Genomic DNA, 15,060 nt, shown 5'->3' with positions numbered 1-15,060 from the left:
TAGTGAAACAGATTTAAGTAACATAATGGAAAGTGTAGAAAATTGCATATTCCTGTACATGCAAGAAAAATGTCTGAAATATCCTATTTCCTCTCTCGATGGACATGCATTCTTTCGCATATTATCATTATGGGAATCAAACCCATGCCCATTTACCAGTGTAACATAATCATATAGTATAATTAGTGTTTCAACAGTGCCACAGATTTGGACCAGACCTGTAATGTAATCAGCCAAATATAGTATATCCTAGTGCCCAGTGCTACATTGTCATTTAACTTAAGACATTTACTTGGTATGCTTTCTTTTCTGGAGTAGAGTTAAGGCTGCTGTGGGAATTCTCTATTTCATAATATAAGACAGTTTAAATTTCACTGTTAATACTACATTAATTTCCATAGTATTAGATTTTAAAGAGGTGGAAACAAGATTAAAAAAAAAAGACTGCAGTACTGCAATCATAACATGTGGCAAAAAAAAAAAAAAAAAGAAAAAGAAAAAGAAACAGTAAGGAAACTCTTAGGCTAAAAATTAACCATTTCAATATTCCTCAGCAGCCTTTTCACTGGTATGCTCCCTCACCCAGTACAGTCCAGCTTACTTAGGACACAGGAATTAATAGAGCAACACTCAAGAGCATAAAAGACATACACAAACTAAACCAAAAAATCATCATGTTAACACACAAAGGTTTTACAAGAAGGAAACTTTATGCCTAAACCAATGCTTTTTATAGACGATTTAAATGCTACGCTATGAAATTTCATAGATTCTTTACCTGATACTATGCAGCATTTTGCCTTATACAGATGTTACCTATATGAATGTCTGTCCAACTATCTCTGTGCCATCTTGTTAGAGAAAGTTCCAGAAGCTATTTGTGCCCAATAAAAAGTACAGATTTTAAACTAGTTGTGCACCTCTTAATACATATTGCTTTTTTTCCCCAAAAAAAACATACAGAACCCTCAAGTGAGATTTTCCATAGTAGCTGGACAACAAAACTATTGCTTTGACACTGAAAATTCCCATACTATTTCTCTTACATAAATAATTTCTTAGGATCAGTGTCATACTCCTAAGGCTGAGTCACTAGCCATTGTGTGGCATCACCTGCAATGACAACTTACAAAAGAGTAAAAGCAAGCTTCACCTTTTCCAGCTGCCCAGAGATTCTTTCACAGACCATAATCTCTAATCATTCAATCCCAAATATACAACAGCACACCCCCAAATATACAACAGCACACGTTCCTTGCCTACAGATGTCTTTACAAGTTTAACATAAGCAACAGAAAAGGAGGCAACAGTTCTTGTCAAGTCAAGAGTACAAGTAGACTATTTTCTTTCACTGGACCCAATACTAGGACTGCAGCCTCTGCAGCCTTCAGTGTGGAACATGACAGAACTTGTGACTCGAAAAAGTGCCTCTTGACTCTCTCCCTTCCTTTCACAGAAGGTTCAGAAGCTGGTTCCTCACTGACAGAAAACAATGAAAGACAGGAAATGCAGCATAGTCCACCCACTTGCTAGCTGAAGTTATATTCCTGAAGAAGAGTATAAAACCACAAATCAATAGGTTTGCAGCTCATCCCTAGGAGAGTAAACATAAGGCTAACTGTCTGCTTTTCTAAGCTGGTCTGTAAGCATAAACTTACATAAAACAACAGAACTTAATTACTGAAAGGGTTAATGAAAGTGGCCCATAGACTTAATGTTCTGTACCAATCCAATAGCAGAGTCTTCCTTGTTTCCCCCAAATGCCAGAGACAGATAAGAACGAGGAGGAAGAAAAACGACTGCAAATTAATGTCCTCTTCTATTACATTTATGTTGTTACTTAGCAGCACTTTGATGCAACTGCACAAGCAATCATTTTACTCTGTGCTCTCCCTGCTTTTGTGCCAAGAAATTAACGGATTGCAACAAGGTTTCATAAGGGCTCAATGCTAGTCAAATTCATCTTCCTTTGATGTTAATGTAAACAGTGTTAAGGATCAGACTAACGTACTCTGAGTATCTTTCACAGATATCTTTCTTAGTTGAGGTAATTGGATGTATGCCAAAAGAAAAGTCCCAAAGCAAATCTAGAGAGATGAAGAAGGGTAATGCGAACTTCTTTGCCTTTAGGACAAACCTCAAATCAAAAACGATCTCTTCAGGAGAATGGAAATTAGGAAAAAAAAAAAAGTAAAAAAAAAAAGTTCTGTCAAATCTCCTCTTTGAGCAAAAGGAACAAGTCTAAACACTGGTCTCCAGGTTTTAATACACTGACTCCATGCAGACATCAATTTAAATACTGACAATAGAAAAATATTAAAAAAGAATAACAGAAACTGAAGTAAAATCAGAAAATTAGGGAAAGACAAAAATTAATTTCTGTACCAAGTTAAATTGGAAATACTAGTTTAATCCCTCCTTTTGTATTTAGGCATGCTATCACCACCAAGACACCTGATTACATGTTTACAGCAACAAGAATGATTAACCAAGATCTCTCCTGCTGAAATTTCCTCCATTAGTCCCATCTTTACTTCTAATATGACAATGACTGCTATAACAAAACAAAACAACACATAAACAACAGAAGACTCAATGTTCATGGTTACTTTCAAGATCAAAACGCACCACAGCAATGCTAGAAGGGTACTGCAGACACAGCAAAACAGACACCATGTGATGAGGACTTCAACCAAACATGGAAAAGTATCACAGAACAGTAGCATTTCCAATATTTAAAAACCTCATATAAACTACTGCAACTATATACAAAAAAAAACAGAGACTACTTATTAACAAATATTCACAAAACTTGACGAACAGAAATTTTTCAATTATACTACATTTGGTTTTAAACAAATGCTTTCCTTCAGTATGCATCACTGTATCATGTTCAGTGTACATGTACAGTGGAGTTCCCCAGGTGTCAGTACTGGTCTCATTTAACACTGGCATCATTAACCTGGATGAAGGGATAGGGTACACCGTCATCAAGTTTTCTGACAGTAGGGAGGCGTGGCTGACAGAATGCTGTGCTGCCCATCCAGCAAGACCTGGACAACCTGGAGATTTGGGTGGAGAATAACCTCATGAGGTTCAACAAGAGCAAGTGCAGAGTCTTACACCTTGGGAGGAACAACCACACATATCAGTACAGATTAGGTAGTGACTTGCTGGAGAGAAGTTTTGCAGAGAAGGACCTGGGCATCCTGCTGGACAACAAGTTGACCATGAACAAGCAGTACCATTGTGGACAAGAAGGCCAACGGTATCCTGGGGTGCAACAAGAGTAGTGTGACCATGAGGTTGAGGGAAGTCATCATTAGCCTCTACTCTGCCCTGTTGAGGCCACATCTGGAGTACTGTGTCCAGTTCTGGTCTCCCCAATTCAATGAAGACAGGCAACTTCTTGAAAATCCAAGAGAGCTACCAAGATGACCAGAGGCCTGGAGCATCTCCCTCATGGGGAAGGTGGAGACCTGGGACTGGAAATTTTATCAATATTTACAAGTATCTAAAGGGCAGGTGCCCGTGGATGGGTCAAGACTCCTTCCAGCGGTGCCCAGTGACACAACAAGGGGCAAAAGGCATAAACTGGAACTCAGGAAGTTCCATATGAACATGAGAAATAACTTATTTGACAACAACAAAGCACTGGAACAGGCTACCCAGCAAGGTTGTGGAGCCTCCTTCCCTGAAGGAGACCTGCCTGGACATCTTTCTGTGGAGACTAGAATAGGGAACCTAGTCTACCAGGTAGGTTGGACTAGATGATTTCCAGAGATCCCTTCCAACCCCTAAAATTCTGAAATTCTGAGTTGGTTTCAGTGCTTCATAACTTCAGCTGCACTTTCTCACACAAGGCAAAGCAACAACCATCATTCACAGAAGGGTACATTCCTAACATAAAATGCACAGCAAAGCTGATGTGGGGATAAGCACACAAAACTATGCAAAACGAAGTTAGTTGACCATTGTTGCTAGAATCTCCTTTCATAGAACTGCAAACAGGGTTGAGAGAAAAAAAAATAGACCAAAAAAAAAACAAAAAAAACCACTTGCAGAAAACTAACTGAAATCAGCAAAATTTGCTATTAGCAACTTTAGAAATCAGCAAATCCAAATAGAAAATGTCCTTGCCCATGCTTAACATGAGTTCTATGTATGGCTCCAATCACTACAGAAATTTTGCTCATCATCATACTACCATAAGCACTGAAGGAAACAGAACTCCCTATGGAAATCCAAAAGACTAGGCAATTGTGTTAGTATCAGACTATACAAGGCTGCCCCTCCGTCTTTATTCCTCTGCAGCCATATTCATTTAGAAATCAGTAATAACTGCATAGAGATTACACAGAGCAACCCGAGTACAGATAAAATTCTACCAATTACATGACTTTTCCTATGAGTTCTTCCCACTAGTCTCCTAAACTCAGGATTCCTTCAACCTCAAGCCCTGCCTCCTTCAATCCTTCAAATCAAATGACTTCAATTAGGAGTTGCCAATGGAACGGCCTGGTTCCATGAAGATTGGGGCGGGGGACCCATGGACCCATGCCCTAGGGAAAGGGGAAAGGGAAAAAAGAAATGGAAGATGGGCCTAAAAACAAAACAGCGGCAACTACCTGAGGAGGAAATTTACTAAGATACTGGGATGCAAAATAAAACAATATAATTGGAATTGAAGTGAAAAAATCAAACAAAATGAGAGTGTCCAAAAAACAATAACAACAAAAAAAAAAACAACACCAAAGGCATTACGCTAAATGCTGAAGGCAAGACGACTAGGAAGCCCACTGCTAGATCGATCCAAAAGGGAAGAGCCGTGTCTCATAACATGCAAACAGTTTTTATCTTTCTGAGTGGAAAACGGAAAAATGCAAAGCAATGCAAAGTCCTCTGAGGTATGTAATTCTTCTCTTCTGAGAGAGATGTACCCGGAGCTATTGATGATCCACAGAGCTGCAGCATCTTTTACTCCCAATGCAGTACATGATGTTATGACGTGGAATATCAATAACAAAAAAATCATAAAACTGTGACAAGAGTAAGCTTGCTAGACACCAGAAAACCAACATACACAAAGCCCACGGAGCTCTCAATACTCCAGGATTTGATCCCAGTTTCCTAGGACGTCACAAGCTTTTAAGCTCCTTCAAACCTGCTTGGTGTAACATATCTGTTTTTCTTCTGTTCCTCTCTGTTCAGTTTATCACTTCATCCTTCCTCCCCCTTAGCCTACTGACTTCTCCCTTACTCCCCTCTGAGCTCCCTCTCCAGTCTAGCCCAGTCACCTCAACAGACACACCACATAAGGAAGACACAGCTCTCATGGTCCTGTGTTTGCAGCTCTCAGTTCTATGACTGCATGAGGTTAACATAGTTCATCATACACTTATGATAATACACAGACCAGAATAAGCAGTCATAAATCAGTGAAGACTGTACTCAAAGCCAGTCCTGTTTTAACATTATCACTATAACCACTAATGCTTATTTCACACAGTTCAGCTGATACTAGAGACATGCAGTGACTCAAACTCCAAAATACAATCAGCTTTTCACTAGTTAATGCACTTTTCTTCCTTTTTCTTGGATTTATAACAGAGTTCATGGAAATAAACACAACAGCTATTAGTCACTTCCACCTTCAGAAATACCAGGCATTAGAACAGCATGACAGAGTTTGCACTATAATAGAGTAAAAGGAAAAACTTTCAAAAGAACTTTAATTCTGTTGTATATTTTGAAACAAAGATCAGTCTTTAAACTAATGTTATCACTTCAGCGTTATCACATATACAAGAATTAATGCTGGAATAAACCTGAGGAGGTTACCTATTCCAACTGCTGTTCAACACAGCATCAGCTATGAAGTATAATAAAAATATCATAATAGCTAAGATAACATCAACACAATTAACTCTCTACTCTCTACAGCTCTTTCAGCATATACTCATAGGAGAGGTAATTACACTGCATTGCTTCCCATGGTTTCCTCCAATCATATCTTGACTCGACACATGAATTTCAGACTAGACTGCTACTGTACCGTATGACATCATCCAGTCTCTACAAGTTATAATGGACACTGATGATCAGTGGTGGTGGGATGGTGCCACTCAATAAACACATCAGATTTATTTTTCAAGGACCTGCCCTGTTTGGTTGTTGTGGTTTAACCTAGCAAGCAGCTACGCACCACACAGCTGTTTGCTCCCTCCCTCCCTCCACAGGGGGGTATAGAGAATGTCTGACTGCCTGAAGGTAACCTTTGGGCCTAATGCCTGAAATGAAAAGATCCTCAGTATCACAGCTGCAGTAACCATACTGAAACTGAAGACCTACAGACTGAAGAACAACTCAGTGCACAGAAACCACACTGAAACAATGCCCTGCTAGATCTGGTTTTCGCCCTGATCTGTTCAGGCCGCTTGTAGCATGGGTCCCTTGGGAGTCACTTCTCAAGGGTAAAGGGGTCCAGGAAGCCGGGATGGAAATCTTTCAAGACGGAAATCTTAAAGGCACAAGAACAGGCTGTCCCTGAGTCCCGTAAGGCGAGCTGCAGGGGAGGATGACCGGTGTGGATGAGCCAGGAACTACTGTTGAGACTCAGGGAGAAAAAGAGAGTCTATGTCCTCTGGAAGAGGGGGCAGGCTACTTGGAGGGATTACAAGGGAGTAGCTAAGGTATGCAGTAAGAAAGTAAGGAAGGCAAAAGCCCAACGTGAACTCAGGTTGGCTGCTGCAGTAAAAGACAACAAAAAATCCTTTTATAAATATATCAACGGCAAAAGAAGAACCAAGGACATTTCTCATCCTATAATTGATGCAGCAGGGAATGTGGCCACTGAGGACAAGGAGAAGGTAAGCAGCCCAAGTATTCCAAGAGAAGATGGTAACAGAGTGACACAAGAGGTTGTTTGTAGGGATGGGCTTAAGGATTTTGACCCAGAGGAACTAGTTAGTCTCTTATGGACATGGCAAATCTGCAGCTTGCGTTTGTTTGTTTGTTTTCCATTAATGGCTGCAGCAGCGGTATATGTGTTGCTGTGCATGAAAGCAATTCACATATTCCAGGCATTCCAGAAACGGAGCAGTTATACAGCTACACAGAATTGCAGGGGTTGGAAGGGACCTCCAGAGATCATCGAGTCCAACGCCACTGCCAAAGCAGGTTCCCTAAACCAGGTCACACAGGTAGGCGTCCAGGTGGGTCTTGAACATCTACAGAGAAGGAGACTCCCCAACCTCTGGGCAGCCTGTTCCAGTGCTCTGTCCCTCTTACAGTTGGTTGTGTAAATTGTGTAGGAAACTTGTTGAAAAGAGCAGTAATTGAGGGATCGTAGAAGTGACTGGAATTACCTGTGGGAACCTGGGATCTGTAGAAAATAATAAGAGAAGCTCCCATCTTGCTGGGGGATATTGGTTATGGCACTCCCTGAAGGAACCTGGTGTGCAACTGTGCATGGAGGGAGCAAGCAGACTCTATGACCTAGCAATCTGAGGAGGGCCTGATTGCCCAGTGCTATTAAGGGAAAGGAGATCTTAAACAAACAGGCATAAATTGCATTCGATAAAGGACAAATCCACAGTACATATTCAGAAAATGACACAGTGAAAGCTCAAGTTGTTATGTTACAAAAATTGTCCCCTCCTGACCAGACGAAGACAGAAGAAGTGAAAAATGCAGTGATACTTAGGTTGGGGCATCAGGGACACCTAAACACATACACATAGCAAGTGATGCACAAACAATTCCACATCACTCACCCACTGATGCCCAATAGTCTCTGAGAAGTGACAGGCCAAATGATAAATTTGAGAGAGGGGAGGGTTTTCCCTCCGCATGATGTCATATGATACAGAGTATTTTTTTGGCCAGATTAGGTCAACTGTACCTGTTCTGTCCCCTCCAAGCCCCTAATCCCCTTGCTGGCAGGACAGTACAAGAAGCTGAGAAAACTGAAACTTCCTTGGCTCTAAACAGCCACTCTCCAGCAACATATAGAAATATCAATGTGTTATCAACACAGTTTTTCTCCTAAAACAAAACACACTATCACACTAGACAAAAACAAAAAAAATGGGGAAAAAAATAACTTTGAAGCACAGAATAAGGGAAGATCGGCTCAAGCGCTTTGGAAATGAATTCAGAACTACATACCAAAAACAACCAACCAAACAAATGAGAAATACTTTTGCATTCTTGAGGAAAAAGTTTACAGCATCGCTCTTCAATATATTTCAGTCATCAACACCTCTCTCTTTTCTGAAACAAGACAGTTCAAAGCAGCCATGTAATCACACAGGAAGCACAAGTAGCATGCTCTCAAAGCTACTGAAATGAAAAACTACTCTCCCTCCTCAACTGCACATCAGACAACTACACAATAGTGCTACGAAAGCACAGAAATGCTGGTAGAAGCTAGATCTTTAGTTTTTAAAAGAAATGAAAGAAATAAAGCAAATTATTTGCTAAGAATAAACATTATATAATAATACGGAGTTAACAAATCTCCATTCTTCTATTAATGAAGAAAAGAAAGCTGCTCTCCTGAAGAGTATTTTCTTGCAGAACTGAAATGTTTCAGCTGCCACCTAGCTTTAACATTAATGTAAAGGCTAAGCAAGATGAAGACTGAAATACATGAGTTAAGAAATTATTATGGTGTCTTCTTAATCACTGTAAATTTTTTTTAAAAGTCAAATTTTAAAGAAACTGTAGGCAAACCTTTTTAACGTGTGGTTCTGCTCTGTAGCAGCTGCCTAAATGAAGAATGAAGTAATGTGGTGGTGTTGTTTTTATTTTGCCTTTTTTTTTTTTATCCACATCAGGACACTTTTCCTAGAAGAACTGGAAAGAGAGTCCAAGGAAAAGTTCTACTAGATGTTGAAGAAAGAAATGGTCAGAGTTTTAAAAGAGAAGATAATTTATCATCTATTTGCAGAACCCAAGCTGTAAGATAAGCAAACATTAAAACTAAAGGAGAACTACAGAGACAATGGCTTATATAATTCACTATATTTTGAAGAATCTTTTTCTATGAAAAAATAATTTAAAAAAACTTGTTCTCCCCTACAAGTCCTACACGTGAATTTTAATAAGAGTTTAAATAGCATGCAGAACTAGAGAAGCCTTCTCTGAAGGGCATCAAGTCCTGTTCCATGAAATGAAATGAACTCCTGAACACCAATAAGAATAAAGTTAACATATCAGAAAGTGAGACTCCTATGAGTATTAGGTACAGAGATAAGAAAGAGAAGTGCTCTTAAAAAAAAAAAAAAAAGGTAAGTTATCGAGTGGGGTTAAGACAGGAAAATCCAAACCAGGTTTTAGTTACTAGAAAAAAAGTCACCATTACATCTGGATTGCTATATTAAATTAAACTACTGACTACTAATAGTCAGGGCCCAGTCTGATGTTTGATGTAATGCACTATGTTTCATGGAAATACACATATACATTTGCAGAATGAAATATAAACCTGTTACCCAAAATTAGTACCGACCAGGTCTCCTGCAGAATCAGTGACAGTAGAATTGCATCAGGACAGTGAGGATCCCAAATTAATTAACCCAGATCAGACAAGAGAATGATTAGGTGAGTAGCAACACAGTACTAATGCTGCTACTCTGCTTTCAGGGCTCAGTTAACTTCCACACGCGACACCAAAGGTGTAATCCCTCAGTGAGTAACAGCTGCGCATTTTCTGAATACAGTATCTGATCTTGCAAAGACAAATGTACGTACTTAACATTAGGGTCACTTATGCCTCTTGAACCAGGAAAGGAGAGGCTGGCAGGTCTTTCACAATAATCTCCTTTAAAAAGGCAAAACAGTCTGTTCTACTACTCAGGAAAATATGTACACATACAGAATAACATGGCCAAACTAGGAACTTGAGACTGAGCTCTAATGCAAAGAGATAGAAAAGAGATCTCATTCACAAGAGATAGAAGTGAGGATAGGGTACTCCTCCTTTGTAGGAGGACAACAGGGATTCTGATGTTGTAGAGTGCTGCTAGGAAAGCCAAAGCTCAACTGAATTTGAAACTGGCAAGGGACATCACAGGCAACAAGAAAAGCTACCTCATTAGTAAAAGAATAAACAAGGAAAACATGGGCCCACTGAGAGGCAAGTGGTGCAATGTCAGCAGGTAGAGATAAGGCTAAAGTTCTTAATGTCCTCTTTGCCTCAGCCTTCACAGGAGAAGTCTCAGGCCCCTATTTCTCCAGATGTGTAAGAACCAGGACTGAGTCAGGGATCTGTAAAAACAAACACAACACACCTCAACCCATAGAAGTACCTGAAAACAGACAGGATGTGTTCTAGGATGCTTAAAGAATGGGCTGATATAATAGCAAGACTGTTCACTATTGTGTTTGAAACCTTTTAGAGGTCATGGTAGGCCTCACATGACTAGATAAAGGCAAATATTTCATATGCTTTCAAATAAGGAAAAAGGACAATCCAGGTAAGTAGTTGCATCAACTTCACTTTGGTGCCTGCAAAAAAATTGTGAATTCACAGAATCATTATGTTTGGAAGCAACCTCTCAAGATCATTTAGTTCAGTCTCCCTACTCATGCTGGGTCAGCTGCAGCAGGTTGCATCCAACTGGTTTTTATGCACTGGTAAGATTTGCCCCTTGGGTCGACTCTGCTCCAGGCTCTCCTCATACAAGTCACAGTGCTCCCAGCCTCTCCTCATACAAAAGATGCCCTAATTCCTTCACCATTTTTGTGAAGTTTTTCTGGATGAATTCTAATATGTCCATATCTTTCTTTTGCTGAGGAACAGTACTCCAGAGGTAGCCTCACCCCTGCTGAGTAGAGGACCATCTTCCTTGAACGGCTGACAATGCTCTTCTTCCTAATGTAGCCCTTCTTGCTGCTGGACTTCTTCGCCACAAGCATGTGTTGCTGGTTCATGGTCAGCTTGCTGCCACCCAGGACCTCAAAATCCATTTCTACAGAACTGTTTTGCAGATGCTCAGCCCACAGCCGGTACTGGTGCAAGAATAAGGTATTCCTGAAACACATTTCTGGGCTCGGAAGATGATGGTGAATGTAAACCATCACAATAAACAGGGATAAATCACACAACATGAACCTAGTTGCCTTTTATGATAAACAACAAGATTTGTGAACAAAGAGAAAGCACTAGTTGTCATCTACCTCAGTTGTAGCAAGTCTTGCAATACTCTGCCACAGTAACCGTGTATCGGTTGACAATTAAGTGAGAAAAAATATGATTTTGAAAGTGCTGGATATACCAGAGAAATGGCCCATCATGAAAGGACTTCTGCTGAAAAGTATCAGGAAAACTAGGGCACAGATGCAATTAAACTTCGCAAGAAGCATGAAAAATAACAAGGGATTATACACATTGGGCAGAAGAGACAGGCAAAGGAGAACATACCTCTTACCAGCTGCAACAGGAAGTTACCTTCCATACCCTTTAGTAACCCCTAGACTGCTCTACAGAGTCAACATATATGTACAGAGACATCCCACTGCCCCTCCTTCCTTGCCTATGCCTTAGAGCCCTCCATTGTAGCACTCCAGCCATGAAAACAATCGCACCAGGTTTCAGTGATGGTGACTAAGCCACAGTTCACCTGTCATACCAAAGCTTATAGCTCCTCCTGTTGCCCATGCTGTGTGCACCGGTGTAGACGCACTTCAGTTGGAGCCAGCTGTCTCGCCTTCAGCATTTAGAAAAAGGCCTTTGGTTTACTTGACACCCTCTCTTGCTCATTTTATTTTATTTATTAGCTTCAATTCCAATTTTATTGTATTATATTGTGTTATTTTGCATTCCAATATCTTATTCAGTAAATTAGCTTTCCTCCTCAGATTGTTGCTGCTGTTTTGTTTTCAGCCCATCTCCCTTTTCCCTTTCCCCCTTACCCTTTCCCAGGGTGTGTCCGTGGGTACCCCGCCCCAATCATCACAGAACCTGGCTGAACCAGCCCTTGAACCACTGACATCAGAGTAAAAACACAGAAAGAGTGTTGATAAAAAGTACTAAGTACAGCTTTATTTACCCTTGTAGTCGTGTTTTCCCAAGCACAGGAAAAACTTCATACCAGAGGTCCTCCCCTCTGCCCTTCTAAAATCTCCTGATCTGAAGGCCTTATCAAGAGAGATGGAGCTCCCACCTCCCATTAGAAGTAGGGGGACAACAAAATACTCAAGGTTCAGCAAGAAAAGTTTCCAAAAGCTTGAAAAGGAGAAGACAAGGCTAGAGTCAAATTTTATGTAAGGGAGAAGACTGGAATCACTTCAGTAGCTTCCGAGGAGAGCTGTCAGCTCATCCACCACCCATGGCTTCTTCCCCCACAATCCCTGAATTTTGGCCTCCCTCTAGCAACTCAGGCTTCCCCATGCACATGACACGTGAGATCTCACCTCTTGGACAATATCACCTGCAGGGCTTCACTCATCCAGTGCTCAGCACAGGTCTGTAGCTATGATGTAATACCATGCTGCAGCCTGAAGACAAAGGAGAAAGGTAGCTCCCCTGACCAAAGACGGTCTTACTAAAGGAATATTTCTGCCCACAGCAAGGAGGTATCCCAGGTTTAAGACATCTGTTCCCGTGACAGATGGAAAACATAAGTGAAAGACCGTGCACACAGCCACCACTGGGCTCATCCTGTCCCACTAAACTAACTTTCCCGTTTCTGCAAAAATGATACAGACGCAGAAAATGGGAGGATGTCAGTTCTTACTACGTAGCTTTCTATACCTGAAAACCACACGCAGCGTTCACCCGCCAGCCAGGACTATGCCGCTCTCCCCCTCCGTGCAACTGCCTCCCCACAGGCGACCGGCTTTCCCACACCACCCCATTCTTTCTTACTCCCAAGGCCGGGGAGCATCTACAACTTTCCCGCCAGCTACCCGCGGCTTCCAAGCTCACCCTCGCTCATTAGACTAGATCAGACCGGACCGGGCTGGGTCGGGCCGCGTCCCGGGAAATCGGCAGACGCCCGTCCGGAGACCGCTCCAGATCCTGCCAGCGGAAATGGAAGGAGGGGCTCATACCGACGCTACTAAGTGGGGAGGAGCTGGGGGCGCTGCCCAAGGGTAAGCTCCAGCCCCGTGAGCGGAGGGAGGTCCGAAGGCCCTGGGCTCCTACGGGCATGTCGCTGCCTGCTTACCAAGCGCATGGCGCTTGGAGGGAGAAAGTTGCGGGCATACCGCACCGGTTCCCCTTTCTGAGAGCTCTACATAGAGCCTGTTCACTAGAGATGACTGACCTCCGTTGCCACCCACGTATATCATGAGGGATCCCTGAGGCACCTCGGGGTAGATGCCAGGAGCACCTTCTGCACCCTCCCAGAATTAGGGAACTGTACCAAGGTTACTCACTCCAAGGCTGGAGGGGCACCTTCCATCGTTTGCCTCTGCTGCCCTGAAGGCCCTGCGATAGAAGACCTCCTCTGCTCCAAAGAGTAGTGGAGTGGTCAGCCACGCTAAGCTGTCAGCTGTCAAACTGAAATGAGTGAATGAAGCCGACTGGCACCTAATACTACTACAGAGGAGAAATCCACAGCTAAACAGCTAGCTGCTGTCAAGCCTCCAACTGTCAATATGTTGTTGTGGATTCTAATCGGCTTGTCTGATTTTTCTGCTCTTGTAGCAGGAGGCTACAGATGCATATCGCATTATCTGTGAAGCTACATGAAAGAAGGCAACGAAAAAGATATTCTGAGAGCCTCCAAGAAACTCCACCACCTGCCTTCCTCTGAGCAAGAAAAGGTTAATGGAGACAACATTACAAGAGATGTCTTCAGAGGAGTAACGCAGCTTAGGAAAGTTCTAGTTTGGATCACTAGTTAGAAAGTGACCTCAAATTGATGTAGATATATTTTTTCATTATCATTGCTATTGATCCTATGCTGCCTGCTTACCAAGCGCATGCCATGCGCTTGGTAAGCAGGCAGCGACATGCACGTAGGAGCCCAGGGCCTTCGGACCTCCCTCCGCTCACGGGGCTGGAGCTTACCCTTGGGCAGCGCCCCCAGCTCCTCCCCACTTAGTTTGTGGCCATTTCCCTTTGTCCTATCACCACCCACCACTAAAAAGAGTCCAGCCTCATCCCTTTGTTTCCCACACCTTCAACATTTATAGACATGGATCAGATCCCCTCTGAGTCTTCTTTTCTCAAGGCTGAACAGACCCAGGTCACTCAGCCTTTCCTCGTAAGACAAAAGAGTTCCATAACCTTTATCATCTTCGTAGCCCTCTGCTGGACTCTTTCAAGTAGAGCCCTGTCTTTTCTGTTCCAGGGAGCCCAGAACTGAACACAACACTCCAGGGTGAGGCCTCATCAGAGTGGAGTAGAAGGGGAGGATCACCTCCCTCAACCTTGCTCTTTTTAATGCACCCCAGGATCCCATTGGACTTCTTGGCCAACCTGTCATCCACCAGGACACCTAGGTCCCTCTCCTCAGAGCTCCTCTCCAGCAAGTCATCCCCCAGCTGTACCAGTGCATGCAGTTATTCCTTCCCAGGTGCAAGACTGTACACTTGCTCTTGTTAAACCTCATCTGGTTCCTCTCTGCCCAACTCTCCAGCCTGTCCAGGTCTCAACTGAATGGAGCACAGCCTTCTGGTGTTTCAGCCATTCCTGCCAGCTTTGTATCATCAGCAAACTTGCTGAGGGTGGACTCTATCCCCTCATCAAGGTCATCGATGAAGATGTTGAACAGGACCACACCCAGCAATAACCCCTGAGGAACATTGCTAATACAGGCCTCCAACTGGACTCTGCACCACCAATCACAACCCTCTGAGCTCTGCCAGTCAGCCAGTTCTCAACCCACCTCATAGTCCACTCATCTATTACACAGCTTTTTTATGAGGATGCTGTGGGAGACAAGTGTCAAATGCCTTGCTGAAATCAAGGTAGACTCTCCACCCATCCACCCAGCCAGTGATGACATCATAGAAGGCTACCAGGTTGGTCAAGCATGACCTCTCCCTGGTGAACTCATGCTGAGTACTCATGATAACCTTTTGTTCTATCACCACAGACACTGC

At 42.5% G+C, this 15,060-nt stretch overlaps 1 protein-coding gene across 1 annotated transcript in view; it reads right to left on the bottom strand.

Annotated features, from left to right (window-relative positions):
• The window catches only part of TSPAN9 (tetraspanin 9), a 157,095-nt gene extending 144,072 nt beyond the window's left edge, over positions 1 to 13,023 (bottom strand). Inside the window, exon 1 of the mRNA XM_065742357.1 lies at positions 12,935 to 13,023. Coding sequence (XP_065598429.1) covers positions 12,935 to 12,944 — 10 coding nt within the window. The 5' untranslated portion in view covers positions 12,945 to 13,023. The remainder of the gene's footprint in view (positions 1 to 12,934) is intronic.
• Between the last annotated feature and the right edge of the window lie 2,037 nt (positions 13,024 to 15,060).

This window comes from Cyrtonyx montezumae, unplaced genomic scaffold, assembly GCF_038088225.1.
Source record: "Cyrtonyx montezumae isolate F1298 unplaced genomic scaffold, pur_monq_1.0 scaffold_3, whole genome shotgun sequence".
Lineage (NCBI taxonomy): Eukaryota > Metazoa > Chordata > Aves > Galliformes > Odontophoridae > Cyrtonyx > Cyrtonyx montezumae.
The sequence above is the reverse complement of the archived record's forward strand: the minus strand, read 5'-3'. Positions and strand labels throughout refer to the sequence as shown.